Source organism: Aulostomus chinensis, chromosome 5 (assembly GCF_037954235.1).
Source record: "Aulostomus chinensis isolate RoL2024-O1b breed Wild chromosome 5, RoL_Achi_v1.0, whole genome shotgun sequence".
NCBI lineage: Eukaryota > Metazoa > Chordata > Actinopteri > Syngnathiformes > Aulostomidae > Aulostomus > Aulostomus chinensis.
In genome coordinates, this window is record NC_141324.1 from 16,152,031 (window position 1) to 16,178,004 (window position 25,974).

The 25,974-nt window shown below is 43.6% G+C and overlaps 1 protein-coding gene across 10 annotated transcripts; it reads right to left on the reverse strand.

The window, feature by feature from the left end:
- Positions 1–880: 880 nt before the first annotated feature.
- Positions 881–23,685, reverse strand: LOC147261463 (transcriptional repressor p66-alpha-like). 10 transcript variants are annotated; one of them, XM_086203489.1, is made up of 11 exons: positions 23,576–23,685; positions 10,021–10,535; positions 6,869–6,998; positions 6,602–6,730; positions 6,442–6,519; positions 6,236–6,355; positions 5,770–5,964; positions 4,302–4,563; positions 3,006–3,427; positions 2,656–2,917; positions 881–2,160 (listed from the first exon to the last, which is right to left on the reverse strand). In XM_086203489.1, exons 2-11 carry the CDS (start codon positions 10,530–10,532, stop codon positions 2,021–2,023), a joined length of 2,250 nt encoding a protein of 749 aa, XP_086059615.1. In that variant the 5' UTR covers positions 10,533–10,535; positions 23,576–23,685; the 3' UTR covers positions 881–2,020. The 10 variants fall into 10 exon arrangements, with proteins under 10 accessions (XP_086059615.1, XP_086059619.1, XP_086059617.1 ...); XM_086203493.1 differs by having other exon boundaries at positions 5,770–5,943; positions 23,576–23,666; XM_086203491.1 differs by lacking the exon at positions 23,576–23,685 and adding an exon at positions 19,676–19,841 and having other exon boundaries at positions 5,770–5,940.
- Between the last annotated feature and the right edge of the window lie 2,289 nt (positions 23,686–25,974).

Consider the following 25,974-nt stretch of genomic DNA (forward strand, 5'->3'; position numbering starts at 1 on the left):
TTATTTTACCCCTAATCATAATATATTAATTGATGTTTTTTTCTTCAAATAATTTGATCCAGTGCAGTGTAAGTCAGGACAGTCACTAACTTCCTCAGGTACAGTACATTTGTGTTGTATAAGTTTGGAATGGCGATCTGAAATATAATGGAAACACCTTATAAAATACACTGTGTTATATTTAAAGAGAATTACTGTAAATGCTTAAACAATATTATATTAAAAGGAACTTGGGCTCTAAACTCTTTTGATAAATATCCCTGGTACATCAGTTATTCAATCTCACAGTTGAGACATTAAATTATCAGGGTTAGATGAGGGGCCATGATTTGTTAAATATTATTAATCACTGTTACAGTGGGCTGGACCTGTCAAATCCAGTCGCTTAGTGTTGTTCTGTAGTTTAATTCCATATGTCCTGTATGTAAAGAGCTGATCATGTGATTGATTTGTACATTAATCAATACTTGCTCTAGAAGGTAGTAGACTAAGAGTATATTTAAAAAGACTCAAATTTATACATTCAAGTAAATTACACATTAATATATTAAGATTTTTATATATTTGAATGTGTAGATGTCTTGCAGACTGATGTTTATCTTCCATCTCAACTTTTTTGTTACATCCATTTTGACGTGTGACGTCATCAATCTCCCTCCTGCCTTCCCGTGGCGGGTTTCCACATTAGCCATTACTGCCCAATAGTTTCATCAATCGTTTATCTTGTTCTTCCACTTAGGACACATCCTGATGGCGTACAAATTTCGAAGGTAATCCCTCCCCAACACCGCTGAGGGTATGACAACCCTTCCTGTGGATCAGGAGTAGTAGCATCCTGGTGACTGTCATATCAGCTAGATAAAACAAATGAAATTAAGTGTTTTAAATTTAGATTTTTATTATTTCTTTAGGAGCTAGGAAAAAAGTAAACCAAATAAATTTTAACATAGGTTTATACAATGCAGTTAAGATCAGGTAGCGGAGAACTTATGCAATGTGGTGGTGGTGGTGGTGGTGGTGGTGGTGGTGGGGTACAAGATAAAAGACAGTCTTGTGCTTTCTGGGGTCTTGGTAGCTGGGAGATGTTCCCTTTAAGAAGAGATTCCATGTGAGCTGCGTGTTGTGTGGATTATAGTTGGATCAATCCGAGGCAGGATCTCCGGCTCCAGTGTGGAATAATCAGCTCCTTCAGAGCTTCCATTATCTCAGCGATGCTGACAACACTCAAAATAATCTTACAATGTTGACATCATTATAAAATAAGCAAATTACAGATGGTAATTACAGATGAATTAAGCAACAACACCATGCTTCTTTAGCTAAGGTGCAAAATGAACAGAGGGGTTAAGGGTAGGCATGCTGTTAAACAGGAAGAAAACAAAGCTAGAATAAACTCTTTGTTTGTGGAAACCACAATATACTGAGTGATTTTTAACATCAGTCAAAAAAAAAAAAGAGAGAGAGAGAGAGAGAGAGAAAGGAAACCAACAAAATAATTTACTGTAAATACAAAATAAATCCAAACCTTTAACTACAGGGGTGATGTGCTGAAAATTTACAACTCAGTTTTCTGGTTTGCTGTAAATACATGTGTTTTGTTGCTGTGTATGTTTTGAACCATTCAAGTGTCAGTAAAGTTGGATCACTTTGACCCACATCATGGCGAAAAAGGGCTCAAAAGCCCAAAACAGAGTACTTGTACTTATCAAAGTACTCAATACAGATGTAAAACTCTTTATCACATCATCATTTAACTAGTCAGGGGGGAGCCCTTCAAATATTTTTACCTTTACCCCAGTCAAATTAAAAAAGGTCTGCGAAAGAATAGCAGACCTTCAAATGAACAACAGAAGATGAGTAAACTAAAAACAATGATAATACAAAAAAAAAAAAAAAAAAGGTACGGAAGGAACATTTCTTCACTTTGAGAGATTGTATTTGCTGAACAGTCCTCTGGGGGGCACTGTTGACCACACTATTGGAGCTGTGGACAGGAACTAGCAGGTGAATATTGTTTGCATTATTTCCACGTGTTTGCAGTCTGGGAAATCGACGAGCGAGAGGGGATCATGTCCAGCAGGTACTCCCTCTGGCGAGCGTCAACGCTGGCTGATGTCTTGTGGCCGGTCAGGCTGGGGTTGACGTAGGCCATGGTCACTCCTGTGAACAGAGGAGGGGGTGGTGTCAAGGTCTGAAACCACATGGGTGCTGTCAGTTTTAGTGCTTTTAGAGTTGAGGAGGGTCAAAAAAAAAAAAAAAAGAGAGAAAAAAAAAGAAAATAGAAGTAAGGTCACCATGTCCCAACAACACCCAGACAGAGACAGGGGGAATGAAAAACACTCTAGTCTAGTGTTAAGTCACCCAGAAGAAAGATTTGACCACCGGACCAAGTGGCTACATGAGAAGGTCACCGGTTGAGGGTGGGATTTGGGGATGAGGGGGTGAAAAGTGGGTTTGCCTTGTCCGAAAACATTTCCTCCTGCCTGCATCTAAAATGTAATTCCATTCGTCTGTAATGTGTGTGATTGCATTAGATGGAATCTGTTTTGAAGAGTGTTGAATTTGGACGAGAGGGCGAAGGATTGCTTTTGGACCAGACAGGAATGTGAAAGAGAGCAGGAGTCAGGAGTCGGCCTTCTATCTACGTGAGTCTACCTGCGGTGCTGTTGCTCTGCTTCTTCCATGCAGTGGATGAGGCACTACCTCCGCCGAAATTCCTGCCGCCGCCGATTCCACTGCTGCTCACCTTTGAACTCTGGACAGAGCGGTGGGAAGTGCGGTCATGCTTACCTGGCCGGCTGACCAAAGCTGCGGCCGCCACTGCACTCTGCAGCTGGGAGGAGGAGGAGAAGGAGTGGGGGACACCCCTCACCCCCACTGATGACACACTGCCATGGGACAGCTGGCCCTGCGAGCTCTGGGAAGAGTTAGGAGACATGGGGGGGTTAAGTTACAGCAGCAACAGCTGCACCAGTGGGACTCTTGGAGGAAACGTGGATACTAACCTTGATGGAGTGATGGTGAAGGATGTTGGCGCTCCGGCTGACCTGCTGGTGGTGCTGCAGAGACGACGCGCGGGCCTGAGCCTGCTTCAGCTGCTGAGACACCAGCTGCTCTGCCTTTAGAGATGAAGAGGCTGATGAAGAGGATGAAGAGCTGCTGTGAGAGAGTGATGAGGACGTCTGCTGAATGATGCGCTGCTCTATCTCCTGCTCTTGTTGCAGTGCTTTCACGAACGCAGCTTTCAGCCTACTGGTGTGCTCCGCTTTCAGAGCCTTTTTCTGATTGGACGACATACAGTCTTCACAGAGGACTGCTCCGCCTTTAGCCTTGTCCAGCCTCCACCGGCAGGTGAAGTCAGTGTTGCACTGGGTGCAGGTGAAGGGGTCTCTGACACTTGGCTTGGACAGAGAAATGCCTGTCTTTCCTGGGTGGAGAGACAGTGACAGCATTAATCTCAAGTGGCAAAAGACACAGACAAAGATTGAAATCCTGACTGTGTATTCGTACTTTAATGGCTGCATTGTTCAGCTGCGTCATTGACACTTATGTCACAAAAATGTAGTTGAGAGATTCTGTTAGCGAATGAAACTCAAAGCAGCAGGTAAAACATTAAATATGCATCAGTGAGGATTCCTATGGTCTGCGGTGGTGCTCTATGGACCCTCAGAGTTTCATTTCTGCGCACGGGCATCTTTTATGTTGCTGCATGCAGCCATCATGGCCACCACAATTTCCTAAACTTAAACCCTTCAATCCACAAGATTTTTAATTATACAAAGGTGGAAAAAAAAATCTTCCAAATGCGAACACTGGCAGCAGGGCTGCACAATTAATCAATGTCATCAGAATATGACCTTATACAATTTTCATATCACAGGAAGGTCCAATATTTCTATCACCGTACAAATCTAAATTGCATTTTGCTGCAGAGATGTCCTGCCTACACACCAGTTCCTTCAGACTTGTGGAAACATTTTTATTTGATGCAGATTCCCACAAAGGTCACATCATTATTGATTTATTGGATTTTTCAATGAAAAAGAGAGTAATGGTGTAAACCATTAGCAGTATCGGTACTCTAATCTGAAAAAAAAAAAATCACAGTGAACGTATTTCTTCAAAGTTGTGCAACCCTCGCTGGCAGTAGAGAAAGTTTAGCATTCAGTCGTTATTATTCTGTTGGCTGACTAATCTGATTAATTTCAAGTCTGTTTGGTCTGACTTGTCGAGCCTGAAATATAACTTAACCAGGAAGAGAACTGGGAGCAGGTGGACTACATGCCTCCAAGCCAACACACCTCTGTGGATGGTGTCCAGCAGATTCTGCACCACTTCTTCCAGTCCCACCAGGTAGATGAACTCATTATTGGCTGCAGAGGGCAAGAAGTTAAACTCCGGGGCAGGGGGCTTGGGTGGGGGGATCTCCAGGAGGGTCTTCTCCAGTTGTTTACGCAGAGCAAGTTTGGCTGCAGCTTGGCGGCTGGCTGGAGAGTCATTGGCGCTAACCAGAGACACACCACTGCTTCCTGAGGAAGAGCACTTCAAACTGGATGGCGAGACCTTAGAGAACAGGAAGAGGACCAGACACAAAGACCAGGTCAGGATCAGACGGTCTACGTTCATACAAGACTGTTTACAGAGGATCACCTGAGGCATCTGCTGGACACCAACAGGACAAGTCTATCATGAGTATCACAAGTCTACAGATCAGCTCCTTCTGCACGTTCATGACAATAGTCGAAGCACCACACTCGCTCCAGTGGTCATGTTCACAGCAACATGGCTAAAACCACCAGCCTAGCATCACCTTCACTGTTCATCCTTCTGTTCTCCAGAAAAAAAAGTCAGAAATCGGTACCTGAGTCATGCTAATGGCGAGCTGAGCTCAACACCCAGCAGCAGAAGCAGCAGCAAAGATCTTGTTTTACAATATGATGCTCACTATGTTTAACTATCACTCAAACTTAGTGTTGCGCTAATGTTACTGTCCTGCTACTGACGTTACTACAGACGGTAGTGCCGTTCAGTATACAAGATGTTTGGAAATGGTAGATTAGAGTTTGGACAGAAGTGATCTTGTGGAGCGGCGACTTATTGTTTAGCTCATGGTGATGGGCATTTGACAAAGAGGCCATCTTTGAAAACTTCTGCCCCTGTGACTTCTGAAGTTGTTTGATATTATGCATTTGTAACTTCAAATCAGTTCACTGCTATGATGCAGACTTTATCGGAAAAATATCCACCTGTCCCAAGAGTATCTTTACTCAAACCGATGGTCTACGAACCTTCCATCCCCTCGGACGTGCCTGGCCCAAAGAGGTTTTCATGGTGGAATGCTGAAAAACCAGCTTCTAACTGACCTGAACACTTGGCACTTAGGTCAAAATAAGCCAGTTGACTATGGTTTGGAGCCGTTCTTCAGGTTGTTGTTTTTTTCTCCTACCAACGGTGAACTGTAACGGCTTGCAGCAGCAAGTGAGACATGTTGACATGTTGTGTGTGACTTGTAGCAAACACCGTTATGACTGTGTATGACAGGCTGCCTACGGGCCAGAGGAAGCACAGCTGGAGGCTGTTCGTGCAACTGCATATTCATAATCTTTGAATGTTTACATTTCAAACACATCGCTACCATTTTAAGCAAAGAGTTACAACAATACGACAACTGTAATAAAAAACATCAACACTTACCTGCACACAAACACACAAAAATCAAACAGAACTGAACGTTTTCTTTCACCCCGAAAGCCCCTATGAGATACTGACCAGTGTGTTAGCACTACTGCTCAATCTGATGAGGCTTGGTTGCACCATGCCTCTTTGGCCCTGGCCTGCAGGGGCTGAGGTCCTGGGGCCCAGCAGCAGAGGAGGGGGTCCTGAGCCTCCACCTCCAGAGGCAGCCAGCTGCTGTTGCTGCTGCTGACGGAGAGCCTGGATCTGCTGTGGAGATACAGAGATGGGCTAACCGGGACAATGAGAGGGACCACACAGAGGGACATCACAGCCGTGGTGGTGGAGGACAAGTGGGGAAGGGGGGCATCAAAAGCACCAAATCAAGGGGCACAAACAGAGAGAGAGAGAGATGCAGAGAGAAAGAATAAGTCCTACATTGCAGTGCAGTTTATCTCAGAGGGTGAAAGACAGAACTCCTCTCTCAGGCCATCACTGCCCTGGTGGGCACCAACAGCTCGTATCTTAACATGCTACTGATATTTGATTTTCTGTGACTCACCTGTGCCCCTCTGACCAGAGGCGGCATGATGATCTGGGAGCCGTGTTTAGACGACACCTGCTGCCCTCCTCGAACCAGAGGAGGAGGAATGACTGTGCCTGAGATCCTGCCTGTCAGAATCTAGACAGAAAGAGGACAGACCGTGTGAACTACACTGTAAATATCACACTGATCTGTGGAGTGTGTGAGTCAATTATAGTGTTAACCTGTTGTGAGCCTTTGTTGCCTGTAATCGTTCCTCGAATTAAAGGAGGTGGAACAGATGAGCCGGACACACTTGAGGGCTGAAAAAATAAGGAATGTCGAAAGATTTTAACAGCTTGTATCACAGGTGTGACGCGCTGATGCGGCGTGAGTGTTGTTGACCTTCTGAAGCGTGTCTCGCTGTATCTGGCTCTGTCGGAGTTTCTTCAGCAGCACCAGCTTGGCCTCCTCCAGTCTCAGCTCCTCTTTCAGCTGCTTGATGATGTGCTCCCTCTCAGCCGGGCTGCTCTTCTACACTCAGCAGACCAAAAGCATAAACTGATGCTTGCCGCATAACATTTTGCGTACAGTCTCAGAAATGATCGGCGTCTAGGATATTGATCTGTTGACCTAAGATGTAACCTTGCGTGTCTCGGTTCAGAGTCTCACCATGAGCAGCTCCGTGTCCAGCTCCTTAAAATGGCTCAGGCCGTTCATCGGGGGACTAGGAGAGTCGTTGTCTGACAAGATGATGACATCGTCATCTTCAGGGGACGGAGGCCGCTTCTCCCTTTTTATACTGCAGGAAGACAGAAGGAGAACTGTTTATCCACCAAGCATGTCCAGTTTTTACACATTGTGAAAAAGCGATTCAACTGATTTTTAAAGATATTGTCACAATTTAGTCTCAGAAACATCCAGGTTTCCATTAGAGGCTGGGTTCATGCGGGTCGGGACATTCCAGTCTGATTCCTGCAGGGGGGGGGTGGCGGGATGGAGCAGGAAAACGGTCACGTTGTCCTAGCGAACTTCACATGCAAGTATGTATTCAAATAACACACAGATAATTAGCTTTCGCACAGGTAAGACGCATCCCATACAAGATGATTACAAGACCAACACTCACACACACAAGATAAAGGGAAGCTAAAATATCAAAGAGAAATGACAGATTATATATGCATTGGAAATGATAAAATTGTGACATACAACATGCCAGATTTGAGAAAAAGTAACAATAAAATAGGTCACATTACAACAGTCAAGAGATGCTAATCATGGATGGAATATTGTGGTTAAATATTTTACTGGACCAGCTGATATGGATCTTTGCATTACAGTTGTTGCCTGAATGTTACTGATCCCTGATTGATGGATTATGATGAGGATCCACAGGCGAGTTCCTCAACTTTGACAGTGACTTTTTGTGTGGTGGTTGTCTGACAAAGAAGCTGGATGTTGATCAGATGGTAAAACAATAAAATGACTGCAATGCAATTTCAAGAGGATTCAAAGGTGTCCGAAAATCAGAAACTGTCCCAGCCCAGTTTCTCAGTCTTTGTGATTTTGTTTGGTCGGCTTTCATTTACAATAAACGTGCATTTGAAAGGGATCTTGTGATTTTAGTCACCAGCATGAACCAGCTGCGTGATTACAACAAGCAAAACCTAAAAACCTCCTGAAAACTCTTTTTTAAGACAGATCTGGTAAAAACCTGAAAAGGTCTGAGGACAGAAGTACCTCCAGTTACTGACTGGGTTGTAATGCCTGACGTACGTGTGATGGAGAAGTCAACTCGCTCTTTGAGGCACGGACGGGACAAATTCTGGGAAACTCGATTCCTATCACCTTTTAGATCGCACATGACATGAAAGAATGTTGATGACCCTTAAGTTCAAGGCTACAGAGGCTGGGTGTTCCATCATCTCTTTCTTTCCAGTCTTTCTCTTCTAATCTTTTGTTATTATGGTTCATATTTGCTCTTTTGAAGAGTGAAGTTAGAATTAAGATTATCCATGGTGCCCTATTTACTTTCGTTCTTTTTCTATCGACCCTGCTTTTATAAAAAACGTTTATTTATCGGGATCCTCTTTTCTCATTTTAATTGAACTTTTTTTTTCTCCTTGGTCTTTTCTTATATGAAGAATGATGGAACTTTGCTGCAGCGTGCTTCTGTGCAACGAATCTGAAGGACTGGCTCTGTTTTAAGAGAAGGGGAATGCTGGTGTAAACAGGTAATTGAGGAAGAACGGGTGCTGACACGGAACGTCCCTGTGTGAAAGTGTGAGGGCTGGAACGTTAAAACTTATAATATAATATAATATATAATATATTAGTATGGGAAATATCTATTCATGGCGAAGGTGAACCTGCAAGGAGGTCACGTGTATAACATATTAGTATCAGTGCATGCATCTACATTGACCTGGTACCATTTTCTTAACTTTTTTTTGTTTTGTCATTAAAAGGAAACTGTGTTGAACGTTAATAATACCAATGGACACATGAGAGCCTTTCTTAATAAATGGAGAATTACAAAAAAATAAAAAGTCCGATCCTGTAAAGCTGAGAGCATTCTAGGGACATTTAAGGCATGACAAGTTCCCCCCAGCCTCCTCCATCCAGTACTTATGTCTGCTCCTCCAGCAATTATAATTTATGACCATGGGCTGATTCCAGCGTAATCTTGCAAGCCCACACACATCCTCACACAACTTCACTTCATGCCACAGAGAGGCAAGGTAGGACATCAAACTCCTGTAAAGGTCTTTTGAGTCACAATGAAGCGGCTGTTTGAGAGTACGCATTTCCTGTTGAGGCAGGATATTGTGGCAGAGCATAATAGGCGTCTGAGGTATTTGGGGGCGACCTGTAACGCTGCATACGTCACTCAGAGATACACAAGGATATTAAAGAAAAGGGAACGGGGGGGGGGGGGGTGAGATCAACGTGCACTTCCGTCTGGAAAAACACCATGATTATGCACACGCACGTAACACACACACACACACCCTTCTGCCACATTAATTTTTCGACTTCAAAGTGACTGCAAACCATATGTCAGCTGAAGGGCTGCTAACCTAAATTTGACAAATAAAACCTGTGAACATGAGCTCCGTTCCTTTAAGACACAATGGTGTGCGGCTGACAACATGGATAACGCATTTTTATGAAGCATGTGAAGTTGTTTAAGTCAACGCATTAAAACATGAGGCCTGTCTTTCTAGGCTGTCCTCCTTTTGTGTGTGTGTGTGTGTGTGTGTGTGTGTTGGTCTCTCCTCAGGGCTTAGCGCCATCATCACTTCCTGTGGATTAATCACTACTTCCAAAGAAGTCACGTGACCTCAAAGTCATCATCACGTGACACACTCACTTTTTCACCCACCCTCCCCCCTCGCTGCTCCTTCCACTGTGGAAACCATGGCAACAACCGGCTGGAACCGGTTTGTGACACACAGCTTCATTTTGTGTGTGAGGGGAGTTTTTAGGGTTCAGGTGGTGAGTCGGGGGAAAATGGAGGTAGAGCAAAGGCTAAAGTTAAAAGTCATCTCTGGGGACAGCTGCCCCCCCTCCCCAGCCCCTAAAATGTAACATTCCTGATCATTAAAAGTAACTTGAAACATCTTTAAGTCTCTTTAGATTCCAATAAAGTGACATTTTATCTCATTTTGTGTCGACCTCTGGGACTTTTTGCTGTAAAACATCTAGACAGGAGGCCTGGAGTCTTTCAGCAGAACCAGATAACTTCCTGCACACTCACACATTACTTATCTGACAGGTACTCCACGTGGTTCTAACAGCTGAAGACAGACTCCTCTTACCCTCTGGAGGTGCTCATGTCCACAGGCTGCTCTCCCGTTTGGACCTCTACTTTAATGGTCGCCTTCACCTCGCCAGCAGCAAGCATTCCGCTGGACGTCTTTGGCTCCGTCGGTCGGATTCGGCCCCTCACATCCACAGCCTGCTCCGTCTTCACCCCTCTGCTAGGTTTATCATTGCATTCAGTCCGATTGTCTGTGTTGGCTTCCACATGCTGTTTGTGGGCCCGCTCCCCCTCCTCCTTCACTGGCTGGGACCCCAACGGTAACACTAAAGGTAACGGCAAGCAGCTCTGGTCTCGCTCTGGTTCTGACCCGCCCTTAGTCGGGCTCTGATCATCCTGAGCCATTACAGGGTCGGGTTTACTGTTAGCCTCTGATAAGGGTTCAGAAGGGTCCAATTTAGGTTTTTTGCTTTCATTGTCAGAGGTGGAGGGTTCTATGGACTGGGGAGCGGCATCCCTCTCCAGTGCCCTCTTCTGGCTGCGTGTCTGGCGGACAGCCTCCTCAGACATCCCCTGTAGACGCAGGAAGAAATTACTCAGTTACAGTCAATTGACAATTCTCATGACAAGAGCCAAGAGGCGAACGCAAACGGGACCAGACTGAACTGCAGCATGGTATTGACTCCTGTTTGTGTGTCAAGGTTTTGGCGTAATTTACTTTTTCGAAGGTTGCCTCTTGCTCTGAACAGTTCACATCTAAAGCGGAAGTGCTGGAGTGAAGGGCCGCTGTCGATGTGAAGAAGAAGTATAAACCAGGCTTGACAAGAAACACTAAAGCAGTTCAACTGTTGAACACATAGGAACCAAAAATTCACCGTTCACAGCTGAAGTGGGTTCCCAGTGACACCTGTGAACAGGTGGAAATCGCTGTCTTCTCTCTTGAACAACAAAAAAAAAAAAGTGCGACATGATGCACAATAGTTGCAATTGAAGCTGAAAGTGTTTGAAAACAGGTGAAAACAAAGGCGCATTGGTAATGAATAGCTCTCAGCAACTGATGCAACTCCCGCAGAAATGCATATAATTAACAGCGTTTGCCTCGAGTTAAGAATAAATTTTGATTGCAGACATTTAATACATCACAGCCGTACTGCATCTTTGGACATAACCCAATTATAAATGATGGAAAGAGGAAATCTCTGCTCATGTTACCATGACATGACAGGCACGCACTATGATCCAAGCATAAGTGATTTTACTGTGTGTGAAAGCTTTGTGATGGTGCTCCCATTGTTCAGAGTGTTGCTAGACACAACTGACCTTGAATCATCTGCAGGGGACACAGGCTTACTAAAATGGCCTCCAGACACAACACGTTGGATTAGTATCACATGACCAATATGTCAAGTATAATTCCAAAACATCCAATTATTCACATTTAGTTATAAATCAGAATGGATCTTACTCCAATGTGTGTGTGGGGAGGGATAAATGATGCTTGTGACATTGTGACATTATAATCACAGATTATGAAAACAGCTCAGGGAAACTAACTAGAGCATGATTTGTGTTAAAATATTCATTATGACCCGGGAATCCAAGTGGAGGTTTTTGGGTTGTTTTTTTTTACATTTTTATCCCTCTTAAAAGATTCTTGCCTCTTACGCAACCCTTGTCAGAGATCTGTTACCTCTGGATGACAAATTTACCAGATGTTGACATGCCAACCAACGGTAGTGGGGACAAACAGCTGCCTGCTCTGTCAGAGAGATGAGCTGTTACACAGAACACTTGTGCATCACTATGTAACGCGCACGCACACACGCACACACACACACACACACAGCCCTACTGCTACTATCACTGAATCTCAGTGTCCAGTCAGAGAGACAGGGCTGAACACATGCTTACAGTTGTTTCATCTTTAATGTAATTATGTGTGTATTAATTAACACCGTTTTATAACTAAACACAAAACACCTCATTGCATTTGTGAAAGGAGGAGGAATGAGTATAGAGACGGAAAAATTGTGATAGAATTTTTCATTTTACCTCCAACAAGGAGATACGCGGTTATTAGATCTGGATCCAGTTCAGGATCAATTACAAAATCCTATCGACTGTTCCTCAACCAGAGTTCTATCGTGATGCCAAATTTTATTTCACAACTTCCTGAGTTGTCCTACTATCAGAAAAACCAACGCAAGTGATCACGTGACCTCCTTGGTGATGGTTATATTGATCATTTTTGATAAAGTGCAAGAGATAAAAATGGTGCGTAACCACTTTGAATTGAAGCGCTTTAGTTTGGATTGAGGTTCCACAATAATGTTAGTAATTCGTAAGCATCAGTACATATTGTTAACATCAGTCCAGCTAATCCAAGATTAGTTTCTTCAGTTTGTCTCATTGTTGATTATGATAAAGCAACACTGAACCTCAGAGTTACAGCAATCTCATGTTAGCATCAACAACGGCGGTCTGCATAAAAAGTATAGTTTCTTCTTCTGGGTTGGCGTTTAACGGCATTCGTTACCAATACTGTAAGTGACATTGTGAGCGTCTCAACTGTGGTCATTTGGAAGAATCCTGGCTGTCGTCTCAGACCCTGAAGCTCAGCGTTGCAATTCCTGGAGGCGCCAGGAGCACATGCACCATCTGATATGCAGATCCTGAGATAAATGAATCACAGAGAGTACATGGATTCATGGTAAGATTACAACTGTATGATAAGGATGAGTACGTTCTTCACATATGATGACCTTTTCTGGCATGCCTGTTATCACTTACAGTTCAGCGGAATAAACAACATGACATCATATTGTGGTTTCAGAAACCGCAATAGGTCTTTACCCCAGTTTTGAGGAAGTTTGGCTATAGTCAAAGTGCAGAACTCTAACTGACACATAATCTGGTCTCTGGTCATCCTCTGTGTCCTCAATTTATCTGTTCAGTTGCTAAGTAAATTAAAAACACACACACACACACACACACACACACATAATGCCATAGATATAATGATAACTAGATAATTGGTCCACTAGGGGCCACAGACCTCCTTCTCTTGCTGATAGGAGCCGGATGACTTAAGACTTTGGCCAAGTCCATCTTTCATCCTCAACTGACAAACTTCATCTCTGTTCTGACTTCAATCAAAATCAGACAAGTCAGAACTGATATGGAGTTGCATGTAAATTTCATCTCTATCAGATCCAAACCAGGACTCTAATATGCACACGCACGGACACACACACACACACACACACACACTCACACACACTACGTCATTGTAATAATGGAAATCACACGCTGACCATTCCAAATGCTTCTGAAAGAAGTGACAGGTCCTAGATGACCACTGGACTCTATCGCTGCATCATACACACGTATGTAGAGGACCAAACAAACACACAGACCCTGCCCAGGCCTTCACGACACCTGGTGACACACAACAGGAAGCTATGTGTGTTTTTTGAGGCAACTTACTACAATTAACTTTTACAACCTGGGCTGCTAACAAGTGACACACCATAGAGTCTTGCCTCCTCCCCTTCCTGTTCATAGAAAGATGGCGGCAGTGAGCACAAAGCACACTCAGTGTACCCATGATATGCCGGTACAGTATACATGCAGGGTCACAATACACACCGATCATCTGATAACAGAGAGCTGACTAAGTTTTTTTATATACTCTTACATCATTGAGACACACATGACATGACCCTTCCCAGGATTCAGTGGGACACAAAAAGCACTTTTCCTGAGAACTGGTTTAAACTGGTTGGCCTGTGTGTGTGTGTGTGTGTGTGTGTGTGTGTGTGTGTGTGTGTGTGTGTGTGTGTGAGAGAGTGAGAGAGAGAGAGAGAGAGAAGCTGAATCTAGTTTTAACCCTCCAGGTACTGGAGCAGACACAGGGCTTCCACAGTGGCGGCCATTATACAGTGTTATTGTATATGTGTGTGTGTGTGTGTGTGTGTATATACGTGTGGGTGCGAAGGCATTTTTTTTCTATGCATTTAGGTGCAGAGTGATGCTGGTGGCAGACATTACACACAGGGAAGACCACCACACATCCGCCAATCTTACACAGACACTGACCCTATCTTTCTTGCAGGGGATCTGAATGGCTGGCAGGTTTCACATTTCATCTCCGTGGCAGTTTACACTCATTTCCCTTAATCCCAGCACACACACACACACACACACGAACTTGACATCATGTGCAACAAAGCAAAACCTCTGAAGTCAAATACTACTGAAACAAGAACTTGAGTTTTAACCATCACATGTTCAATCCACAAACAGAAAGAAACTACAGAGTTATGAATCAATTACTAATATCCAATCTCAAGATTAAAGGGAACATTTATTGGATTGCTTCACTTTGGCCTAGAGCTGAAATCACTAATTGATTGGTCAATCAAAAGAAATTTTAATCGCAAAATTTTGACTTTTGCAAGCATTGACGTTAAACATTTGCTGGTTTCATGCTCTTAAATATCAGGATATACTGCTTTTCCCCCACATTTTTGGAGAGAAAATAAAATTGTCTCGGACTGTGAATTAAACAGCAAATTACATTTTTCATGACATTTTATCGACAAAACAGTTCATCGATTCATCTTGAGCAGTTTAAATGATGATGAAAATAAGCTTTAAATGCAGCCGAGTTTTTCTCTCTAACTTGTTACACTGTGGTTTTGCACAAGAATAGTTTGTGACCAGTAAGAGTAAACTCTTTAGTTTACTTCCGAAAGTGCCGATGTCCCATCCTATTATCACTTTTACATGCAGTCTTGCGTTTTACAGGGAGAGTTTCTAAGTTTCAAGTTCATACGGCATGGATGTTCATGTAAAGGCTTTCGAAATGTGGAATTCAAATTTCTCTGGTTGTCTGGGATTTCCAACGCACACAACTATATCGCAATAATATAATTTAAATCTGCATAGAAGTATTGTGGGAGTTTCGAATCAGGGTACAAGTGTAGCGTGCAGTTGTATGCAAGCTAGCAAGTTCACTAACAATTAGCAGAAGTATTTCTGTCCTAAAAGACCTATTTTGGGGTTATCTTCTTATAGAAGTAGGAAATCCTCAAACAGCCTTCAACATCCCTCTGGAAACTTCCTTGTGTAGTGTGTTGGTGGTCATGGAGACCTGTAGTTTGGGTGGCCACGGTTTGTGACTGTCACTATTTCCGCCGGCACTTCCAACAAAAAGCAAAAAAAGAAAAAAAAACACCTACTGAACCAAATGGGTTTTGACAGGGAGGGAAAAAACTTTGATGGTCTCCAAGTTTTCCAGCTTTGGTAAACATGCATTTCCATTCACGCTTGTGGATCCAGCAAAGATGGTCACTGAGTGCAAACAGCACATTAGGAGTCAGATAGGTTTGCTTTACTATTTTTACAGCTACAGCTTAGCTTAGCCCGCGTTAGAAGGCCAGTCAGCCTCCTTCATGGAAAAGGTGGTTTAAATGTAATGACATCGAGTTGTTAATTCAAAACAATGATGGTGGCTCCTGGTGAGGTTGTTGCAAATGCTGCTGTGGCATCAGTTACAACAGGAGAGCGTTGACTCTTTGAAAGAAGAGCAACAAATGCCGACGGAAGCTTTTAGTAGGCCGGGTTAGAAAGTGATGGAAGCTTCATCCCCTCTCTTACCAGGAATGTTTGGATTCATCTTATAAAACTATACCCCTGCCTATAAAAACTCATATACAACTGTTTATTTATAGTTTATGAAAAAAGACTGAGATGGAGAAATAAGTAGTTTGAACCAAAACAAAAAAACAAAACCTGAAACTTTTCATGGCTTGAACTAAAAACGTATCCAAAGCACAATTAAATGATCTACTTCATCAAATAACAATATCCCAGCCCTCCCTACCCACCTCAAGCAAGAATAACTTTCTTCGTTCCTCAGCGTTGTTGTTGTTTTGTGTGTAATCCACAAGCGAAGCCAAAGACAATGTTGCCCACTGTGGACAAATAAAGTTCAAAGTCTGAACACCCTGAGCCCATATTAAGAGACACACAGCAAATGATACAGCAGCCCTTCCTGCCTCTACCTTAATATCTCAAATTAGCATATTGAGCAGAAAGCTGCCTTAATATATGTTAATTAATAAGATTTTTAATTAGACATGTCTAATCCTCTAATCAACAGCTGCAGCATAATAAAATCACAACAGGCGTTCACCAACTTTAATCTGGTATCAGGTTGTCACATGCAGTTTTTCTACACCTGTCTTGTTCTCTGCTCAGTGTCTTTCCTTGCTGCCCTGAGGTGTTTTTTTCCTCCTGATTTAGTCCGTCACGGATCAACCATCTGCCACTCAATCATCTGTCATTCAAGGCTGGCACATTCCCTCCCAACCGTCTCGGACGTCTGGTCGCACATGCTGTATGCGTTCAGCATTTTATTTACCCGCTGAAGGACCTTTACCCTGTGAAAACATATTTCTGCCCCGCACACACCTTTTCAGCCACGTTACCTTTTATATCTGCTTCACTGGCATGAAATAGCTTCCAATTATCTGCTTGCATCTATCAAAAAATGACAGCAGTGCAGTCTGCAAACAACAGAAGGAAATAAAACCTCTGTGACATCAACACAACGATGTGAAGTGATTCATTTGTTCAGCAGGTCCCACCCAAAAATTGCTCAATTAATTGACTTCAACTTTGAACAAGTCAGAACATTATGCAGCTCCTAGCACACTTAGCTATGCTGAGAAAGCATAAAAGGACAATTAGAGAGCAAATTGCTGCCTATATGTTTGATCAAGTCATGGAAGCTTGACCAAACAGCTGCCATGTGACCCCTGCAGTCATGTGCAGCAGCTTAAAATGTTGCCAGCACACGACCCTTTCCAGAACAGCGGCTGATTAAACAGCTACTCTGGATCAGTCTTGTGTGTGTGTGTGTGTGTGTGATATCACGGTCCTCTCTGGAAGCGGGAGAACAATGCTAAAACTTCAGAGTAGTTTCTGACTCACCCCGTCTTGTCATTTTCACACTAACTTAGTCTGAGCAGCCACGACGTCAAGCATCATGCTGCAGTTGCACAATTTCACCAGTGTCCTTCATGACAAGTAGCCCAGTGATCCCAGTGACAAAGCAAAGCATTCTCTGCTCTTCTTTATTTTGTTCAACAACTGCATTCACTAAGGACGACCTGCATTTGTTTCACAGAGAATGTGACCATGCAACAGATTGTTTATATGCAAATAACGACTAACAATGCCTTTGTTCACTTGAATTACTGAGTGTTCATTCCAGATGCCCTACAAAGAGGCAGCAACATCTCCTAACGGCAAATGACTTTAACATCCCCGCCGGGGTCTGACACTTCATCACCGTTCAGTAACTTCCCAGTGACTACTGGTAATACATGGGAATGTGTGATTGACAAAAATACAGATCAGCACCAACAGAGAGAACACGAATCTGGATAATCCATTTAAAAGGTCAGGTTTCACAAATGTAGAGATTAGGGATGCAGAATCGTGGAATTCTTGGTGATATCTGATATTTTACAAGGAGTCGATACGAACAGTTGTCAATATCTGTATAAAAACAAGTTTAGAGCATACTCACATTTTGGTGCATCCTGAAAAACACACGGAATAAGGTAAATTTAAGCAAAACTGAGCCTGAGGCCGATGACCAATATCTGCTGATACCACCGACGTGCCAATATTATCACGCATCCCTGATTTAGACCTATGCTTTCAAAAATAGGAATAATATGTGGTTTTAGAGTGGTAAGTCAGAACAATGCATCAGAGTTGGGCAAGCAGAGGTTTTCCCTTATTTCATAATCATTTTATAAAACCAATTGATAAATCAACAACATAATCAGTGGATTCACAATCTCTGGGACTGCGAGATGGGATATCAGATCAGGAACATCAGAATCAGGTGCCAGTACTGATATTATTCACAGACAGTATCCAGATTCCATTTCGTAGCTTTCATTATTATAATGCTTTCATGTGTGTTTTTTGCTCTTTTAAGCTGTTTGGTTCACACCTGAAACACATTGCAAACATGAATAATGATAGTCATCAAGAAAGAAGAACCCAGAATTAGTAGCAGAGTCTGCTGGGAACCAACAAAAGTGAGAATCGCTGCATCTCTGTTCAGGTTGCTCACTTTGTCATATTGTCTATTAACAATAACACATTCATGAATATTAAAAACAAAAAAAACAAACCAGTTAAAAAGTATTAATTAATTCCATTACTTACTTATTACATGGTCTGGGTATGTACATACTTCGATTCCAGGTTGTTAATGTCATTATTACTACATCAGCTATGGACACTATGACAGAGGAGTCTATGAGTAGAATGATAAGATGGATCATTTGACTTCAGTATTTCATCAAAACGCAAGCAAGAATTCAGTTTCTGGACTCCAGCACAGATGAAGTGTCCACTGCCTCGGCATGAAAAGCTGCGTGAGATGTAGCCAACATACCAGGAGCAGCAAACACCGGCCTCGGTCATATCTACCATCCAGAAATTATTAATCCATAAAAGAGCGTCCAGATGAGCAGGCAGGAGGGGGGCATTAGTAAAAACTGGTTCTGCAGCGGAGATCCTGAGCTACAGCTTTGTCCCGAAGCGCTGCGAACTCGTCTGGCTTTGAAATGCACGAGTGTGTGTGTATGTGAGTGTGTTTGCGTGAGAGGAAGAGCCGGGGAGTGTGTGCGGCGTGTGTGTGTGTGTGTGTGTGTGTGTGTGTTCAGCTTTAAGAGGAGGAAGACTACGGTTGTCACACAGAGAAGTAGGAAGATTAGCTACCAGATAGCAGAACCAACACTGGTGCCACGGGGCTTAAAACGGACTGAAGCCTCCACCATTAGCGTCACACCGACCGATACACCATCCAAACCAAACTCGGCCCTTTAAAAACTAAACCCAGCCCACACTACATGTGCAACTAGCCGGCTTTTTTATTATTGACGCCGCCTCAGTGGAGGTGTTATTAGTTAGCCAGCTAACATTAGCTACGTAGCACAAACAAAAACACAGCTCGGATAGAGGCAGCTCATATAAGACCACCAATGGTCAACAAACACACAAACACACACTCGCGCACACACATACACACACTTGGAGTCAAAGTGATATAAGTCCTCCAACCCGGCAGCTGCTCCTCAACATGACCAACCAGAACCGAACCCGAATCTTTGACCTGGCTGCACCCCGGTGCGGGACAGCTCAAAAAGAGGACATAAACTTTCACTCCTCAGCCTTAAAAGTGAGGTTGTGCTCAGCCTGAGAGCAGGACTCTTTACCTGGCTCCCCGTGGAAAAACCTTCGAGTCGGAACTCATAAATTTCACCGACCCGCCGGCCCACAGCCGGAGCTTGCTGCCGCCGCCGCCGCCGCCGAGCCGCCGGCGATGAAACGTTATAATCCTTCCCTCATTTCACGACTTCTCCCGCACAAAACCAGGTTCGGAGAGGTGGACGCGCTCTACAAAATCTAAAATGACATAAATTTTGTCTGAGCGAGCCCCCCTCCCCTTCCCAGTGCTCAACCTTTGGCTCTGCGGAGAAGTGTTACTTTTCAACAGCCCATCAGCGTCTTTATCGTCACAGATAGGTGGAGGAAAACCTGGCTCCTCTCGTCGAGTCCGAATAAAAGGCTCCCCTCGATCCACTTACTACAAAACTTCGGCTCCCCTTCTGGCAACTTACTCGCTCGCTTCGTCGCCCGTCCTTCGCCGATGGTCGACCGAGGAAGGTTTAATCTGCAGTTAACCTCGATAAATCGTTGCTTTTTTGAAATCCAGGGGATATCCTCTTTTTTCGGCCCTCCCCGCTGCCGCGTCTGTTGCCAAATAATGCGCCTCAACACACATGGAGCCGCTGCGTCCTCTTAGTGGGCATGCGCACCTCGGCATACCAGGGCGACCGGATCACATCATGTAAGCCACTGACCACCAAGGGCCAGGGTAGGACGAGCATGCCAGGGGCCCCGGTCTCCTCAGGTTGACCCGTGATGGGACCCCTTCTAAAAACGCACATGCACACGCGCGCGCGCACACGCACCCACGCCATGCATCAATTACAGTAACCAACCATCTCCCAAAACACAGTTTCAGGGAGGTCGAGCAGACATCACATATGATCGTCATGGGTTTGTCACGCCAAGAACACACAAGTTGCAGGAATTACATAACTGGCCTTGGAAAGACAATTAGGAGGTAGATCTGAAACTTTCTGCAGGGGCCCAAGCAGGGAGGGCCCTCAGAGGTCCTCACTACATCACACTCAATAATCTAATAAATGGAAAACTATACGGAACTCTGAGGATTATGGGTGCTAGCAGGGAAGCTGTTTCTGACACAATGTAATGGAGGGATGTTTCACGGGCTGCTTTTTTTTTCATAAAATGAACAACTGCACTTAAACCTGTCGCTATATATGCGCTAGACGTTAGAGGCAGGGGTCCAAAAATCAAGTGTTAGCAATATTTCAGTCAGCCTTGCCTCGTGACCTTCATATGGCTTTCACATTAACATGCAATAAAAAAGAATTTTTTTTCCATATTTACAGTCTGCCAAACCCAGCATCATGACATCCTCTTTATCTCACACCAGCCACTTTCATCTTTAACACTTTATCCAAATTTAACCTCAGGAGATCACACGTCACCACTTGGACACACCAGAAAGAATCTAAGGCTTAAACACAAGTTTCTGAATGAGGAAGTTTTGCCTATTCATGAATGTCTTTACAAAACACAAGTTTAGAGAGGTGGCACGGTGGTGCAGTGGTCAGCACTGCTGCCTCACAGCAAGAAGGTTCCAGGTTCGAGCCCCGGCTCCATCACAGGATCTTTCTGTGTGGAGTCTCCATGTTCTCCCTGTTCCTGTGTGGGTTCTCTCTGGTACTCCAGCTTCCTCCCACAGTCCAAAGACATCAAGAGGGGACGAGGCTGATTGATACTCCAAATTGACTGTAGGTGTGACTGTGAGTGTGAATGGTTGTCTGTCTCTATGTGTTGGCCCTGTGATGGACTGGTGACCTGTCCAGGAGGGTGAACCCCGCCTCTTGCCTGAAGGCTACTGGGAGAGGCTCCAGCCCCCCCCCCCCCCCGAACAGGATAAGCGGAAGAAAATGGATAATGGATGGATGGAAGTTTAGAGAGTCTGTTAAAGCAAATGGGTGAATCATCTAGAACGTTAAGAGTAAGCAAAACCTCTAGCATGTTAAACGACAACCTAGAGTGAGGCCTGAAGGCATGATGCCAAACAGAATGCAGTATTTATCTCTCCTCGTCTCTTAGATATTAAAAGGAAGGTTGTATGTCAACAGCACGCAGCAGAGTCGCCTCCGTAACGGCTCCAGCTGGCTTCCTCTTTCATGACAAGACCTGCATCCCTTCAAAGCTTCCCTGTGAACCGGACTAATCCTCTCTTATCCACAAATACACTCATAAGTGTGTTTTTGAAGCACTATGAGAAGTCCATAAAGACTGAAGAGGGAAGGGGCTGCCATTCTCTCTAACAGGTGGGGGTTGGGGTGCTGGAGTGCTGCGTCAGCCTCATTCTGCTGTTCTAACCTCTCTTTAGATGATGCTGTGTCATCAGGTCTGATTGTTTCCATCCTCTCATCCCGCCACTCCATCTCCCGAGGCTACAGATCGTCTCGTATAAATGCAATCAAATCTGCACCATGAGGCATCTTCCCATAATCACTGTGCCCAAAGCAAAGATTAGATGAAGATGAAAAAACACCCCTGAGTTCGCAGAGGTGATGAATTGTTCCCTCTAACCTGGATAAAGTGTCTGTTACATCAGTAATACCAGCAAACAAACAATGTCTGATGACCAGTCCAGCGTCCACAGAGGTCACGCCGTCGCTGCGTTTCTGGGAAACTGCATCATCGTGGAGGTTGGGACTATTTCTATCAGAATAGACAGTTCAGGGACATACTGGCATTAAAATTGATCGTTGCCTGACCCCCTTCAAGAGGTCAGTCACAAAATGATGTGGACAACTGGGGATGACCCTCTCAAACTCGTTGTAATCCGGAATGACCTCAGTTTTGAAAGGATTATTTGATAAAAAGACAGATTACACTTGGCCTTCCTCTGTAAATATGGAGGTAACACTTTCCACCTGTCACACATCAACACCTCAAATAGTTTGTGTTTAATTTGTCCAAAAAGTCCAGTATCTGGATGACAAGTGGTGTTTCAGGGAAGGTCATGTGCCGGCTTCTGTCTTGGCCAGAAGCAGTAACGTACTTCTCCACTAGTTGCCTGGCAACTGCTCCTGAACAAGAAAGAGTCCAGCATGTATCCTCTCGAATTTTTTTATTGCTCAGAAAGTCTATTTATGTCAAGAATTATTGGCAAAACTCTTACTAGACGGTGAACTTTTGGCCCCTGGTACTTTTGTACTTGGGTCCGAATTAAAGTTGCAAGCAGAGATGAGCGGGGCCTCACACCCCTGTGTGTGTTGGAGTGTGTGTGGCTGCTCCTGAGGCGAGAGGAAGATGGAAGCTGATGGATTTTACATGGAGCAGACTAATGCTGCACTATGGCGCAAGCATCACATGCTGCATTCACTGGGTGGCACTGTAGAAAAAATGTGCACCTTATCGTGTTGCTGCTCATCACATGAGTAGAACACAGCGCACTGTTGACGGCGAACTTCCTAGGTGGTGCTGGGACTTAAATCCAGCTTGAAGATGTCTTTAATATTCTCATCAAATGTGTGAATTTTGGAGAAGGTCTGACCATGTGGAGTCCAGTTACCTGTTCTATGGCAACACATCCCCATGGCAACAATGTTTGACAAAAAAAATCCCGGTCTTTACAGTAACACATTAACAAATTCTTAAGGTGTTTCTGACCAAATCTGAATTGGATCTGGTTGACCAATCAGGAGGAGTAAAAGTTGAAAAACAAAAAGACATTTCCTGTTGCCACCAGGTGGTGCTATGACTACACCCACACCCAGATTTAATGGATTCCTCCTCGGCTCATATTACACCCCTCCACCAAGTTTGGTGAAAACCGGCCACATAGTTTTTGGTAAAACCCTTCTCACAAACAGACAAGCATCACTTAAAACAAGCTTGAATTAGTTTGAGGTTTTGGAGGAACTTGATGATCTTTGCACAAAATTTAGGCAATGCCCCTGCAAACAAGAAACCATTTACGCTCATATCTTTACCGCAATAATGTGGACAAAATATCAGGAATTTGAAATCTAAATAAAACAGCCCTGTAATAAATTCTTCCACTTTAGAAAGTAAATATTCTGTTTTCAAGACATTGTAAGAGGTCTTATTCAATTAATGATAGTAACTGGTGATGGCTGCTCTTTCTGACATACAATAAGAATGATATCTTAACACGATGTTAGAAAGATCTACCTCATCAACTTAAGAATTATTACTTTCTCATCTTTTTAAACATGATGTAATAGACGTAAACCTATTGATTAACAAATGTATTAAATGTGGAGAAGATAGTTTTTTTTTAAATATATATTTTTTAAAGTCAGCATTCAGTGTTGGAGGAATGTGAGGTGAATTAAGGACAAGGATGAGTTAAATATTTCCAGATGAACAGGGCTCACATGGCTATTTGGCCCTGAGCAGGTCCAGGCATCATCTCTGACAAGAAACTGAGCCGAGGTTCGACTCCAGCCTGCCTCCGTCTCTCCGTGCGGAGGCCTAATGGCCGCCAGTTACAACATGACAGCGTCAACTTAATCCTCATTAAGTACTGTAACAATGCAGGAAGTAGCTGCTGCAGTCACGATTAGACCGGCTCACTATTTGGCAGGAAATAGCTCCCTTCAGCGGCGTCCAAGACACCTCAGCGTCCAAAAAGTTTGTACTTCTCGTCTCTCCCTCTCTCTCTCTGCTCCCTCTGGAGATAATCTCCCGTCACTGTCGGGAGTGGGAAGGACAAAGAAGAAAAAAAAAAAGATGATTTCAAAACAAATATAAAACATAACGTATTAATGAATAAGACGAGCTCGTGGAGGGGGGGGGGTGGTGATGAGGTAATGAGCTGCGTGTGAACTGAGCACGTTCGCGCGAAAAAATAAAAGCTCGGGTGTAAAATGTCGCAATGAAATGATTTGTGAATGCGAATCAAAGCAGCTGATGCTTTTAGTTCATGTGCAGCAGTCAGTTGACTTCAGCGCTGTCTGGCCAATCCTTTATTATCGATGAATAGTGAGATAAAGGGATAATTCAATTAGATCTCATTTAATTCCTCGCTCTTTTAATTTGATTTCTTTAATGAGTATTATTGAAACTCGAACAGCAATCCATGAATTCCCTCTTTTATTCCTGTATTTTTTTATTTTTTTTTGCTTGGTATTTGCAGTAAATGTTCCCTCAAATTAATTGTTTCACCGGCCACAAGGTTGAACTTCCCCCCACACTCGAGTCATTTGAGATCACAACGCATCACGTGTCCCCGCGATTTCATTATTTTGTCGCCACAAGATATAACTCGTTCCCTCAGATTCATTAATCAGCAACCTGTTCCCACAAGGTGATTAACTTGTGACCACAAGATAGATGGATTGTTCCAGTGCTTTTATCAATTTATGGGGACAACAAATGACAGCCTGTGGCCACTAAATATATATTGTGTTCACCCCATAACCACCTGAGGGCTCTGCAGGGTGGTTCCAGACTCTTGTTCGGGTCAAGGGTTTTGCCCCCTGCTGGTCCTCCCTTAAGACTTCAAGCTAACAGGCATTTGGATTATTTTGTCAATATTCAGTGGTAGTTATTGAACATTTAAACATGGAAATATTTCAGAGTAAGTCCAGTCAGAAGTGGGGAGTTATTTTGATTGTTACAATGTCAGATCACGATCCAACTGGAACTTTTATTTCAGTATGCATCTATTCAAGCTTCATTTAAATTTGAGACTTTTTTTTTTTTTTAATAGTGGCATTTAGCAGGTCGCGGGGGGAGACTTTCAACACATCCACCTCACCAGAGACAATAGTGACTGATTTCTTAAATAAATGCAGTATAACACTGTGTCTCACTCATGCAAATGTATCCTGCTGTGTGCTCGGTGGCGTTGGTTGTGTCCCTGAAAGGTTCCTGCCACTGTCACAACGGTCCCTCGAATGTCCTCGGGGTGCTCCTTGTTTGCTGCTTTTTCGGAGGTCAAAGCACTCAGTGACATAAAACACACCACCTCCAGCAATATTCTGCTAAACCTTCACTTTTACAAAAATACGTTGTGAACAATCTCTCAGACGCTTTGGCACTCAGGATGACCTTTATGCGGTAGCGGGTCAGCGATCCTCATCTTCCTCTCCGCTCTCTCCGCTCCCTCTTGGATTAGACGTTGTGTCACGTCCTCCACAGTTTACAGTCATTTTCCCAGAGGTCAGAGCTTCTCGCCCAGCCGTGTTCTCCAGGAGTGCAGTCAGACACATTGTTGCAGTATTGATTATGTGATCCGGCACATTGGATATGACATCAAACGTTACAGCTAACATTTGAGACTCATTATCAAACAGAAACACCACAGGCTTTACTCTGTATTACATTCTGTGCTGTGTGTTTATTGATCTTCTGTTTCACTTTAGCATATTCACACATTTTTATTGCAGATGATCAGAGAGCACAACTTGAACTCTTAAAGACCAGAAATCTCTTAAAGAGGAGAGGCCGTCACTAGAATCTCGGCTTTTGTGCTTTGAGAATTGCTCGTTGGTTTGAAATTCTTTTATTATTAAAATACACCTTTGAAATTATGACATTTGATCTGTCACTGGGCAAACATTCTGTCTTAAAGCAGCAGTTTCATAGCTAAGTGATAGGGGACGTGTTGTCAAAGGGTTATTTCACAAAGATGATCAAAGAAATCAGCTTTTGTTTATTTATTAGTCTGTTGAGGTTCATCGCAATTAATGGACACACACACACACACACACACACACACACACACACACAAAAATCCCCTAAACGGCAATAAAAAAACAACAACTCAAAA

What these genes read in the sequence shown, in the direction of transcription:
- LOC147261463 (XM_086203489.1), bottom strand. Translation starts at nt 10,532, where the DNA reads ATGTCTGAGGAGGCTGTCCGCCAGACACGCAGCCAGAAGAGGGCACTG. An exon ending in GCTGGACACCATCCACAGAG is followed by an intron (nt 3,428 to 4,301) that starts GTGTGTTGGCTT and finishes CTCTCCACCCAG; the next exon opens with GAAAGACAGGCATTTCTCTG. An exon ending in TTCACCATCACTCCATCAAG is followed by an intron (nt 2,918 to 3,005) that starts GTTAGTATCCAC and finishes AACTCTTCCCAG; the next exon opens with AGCTCGCAGGGCCAGCTGTC.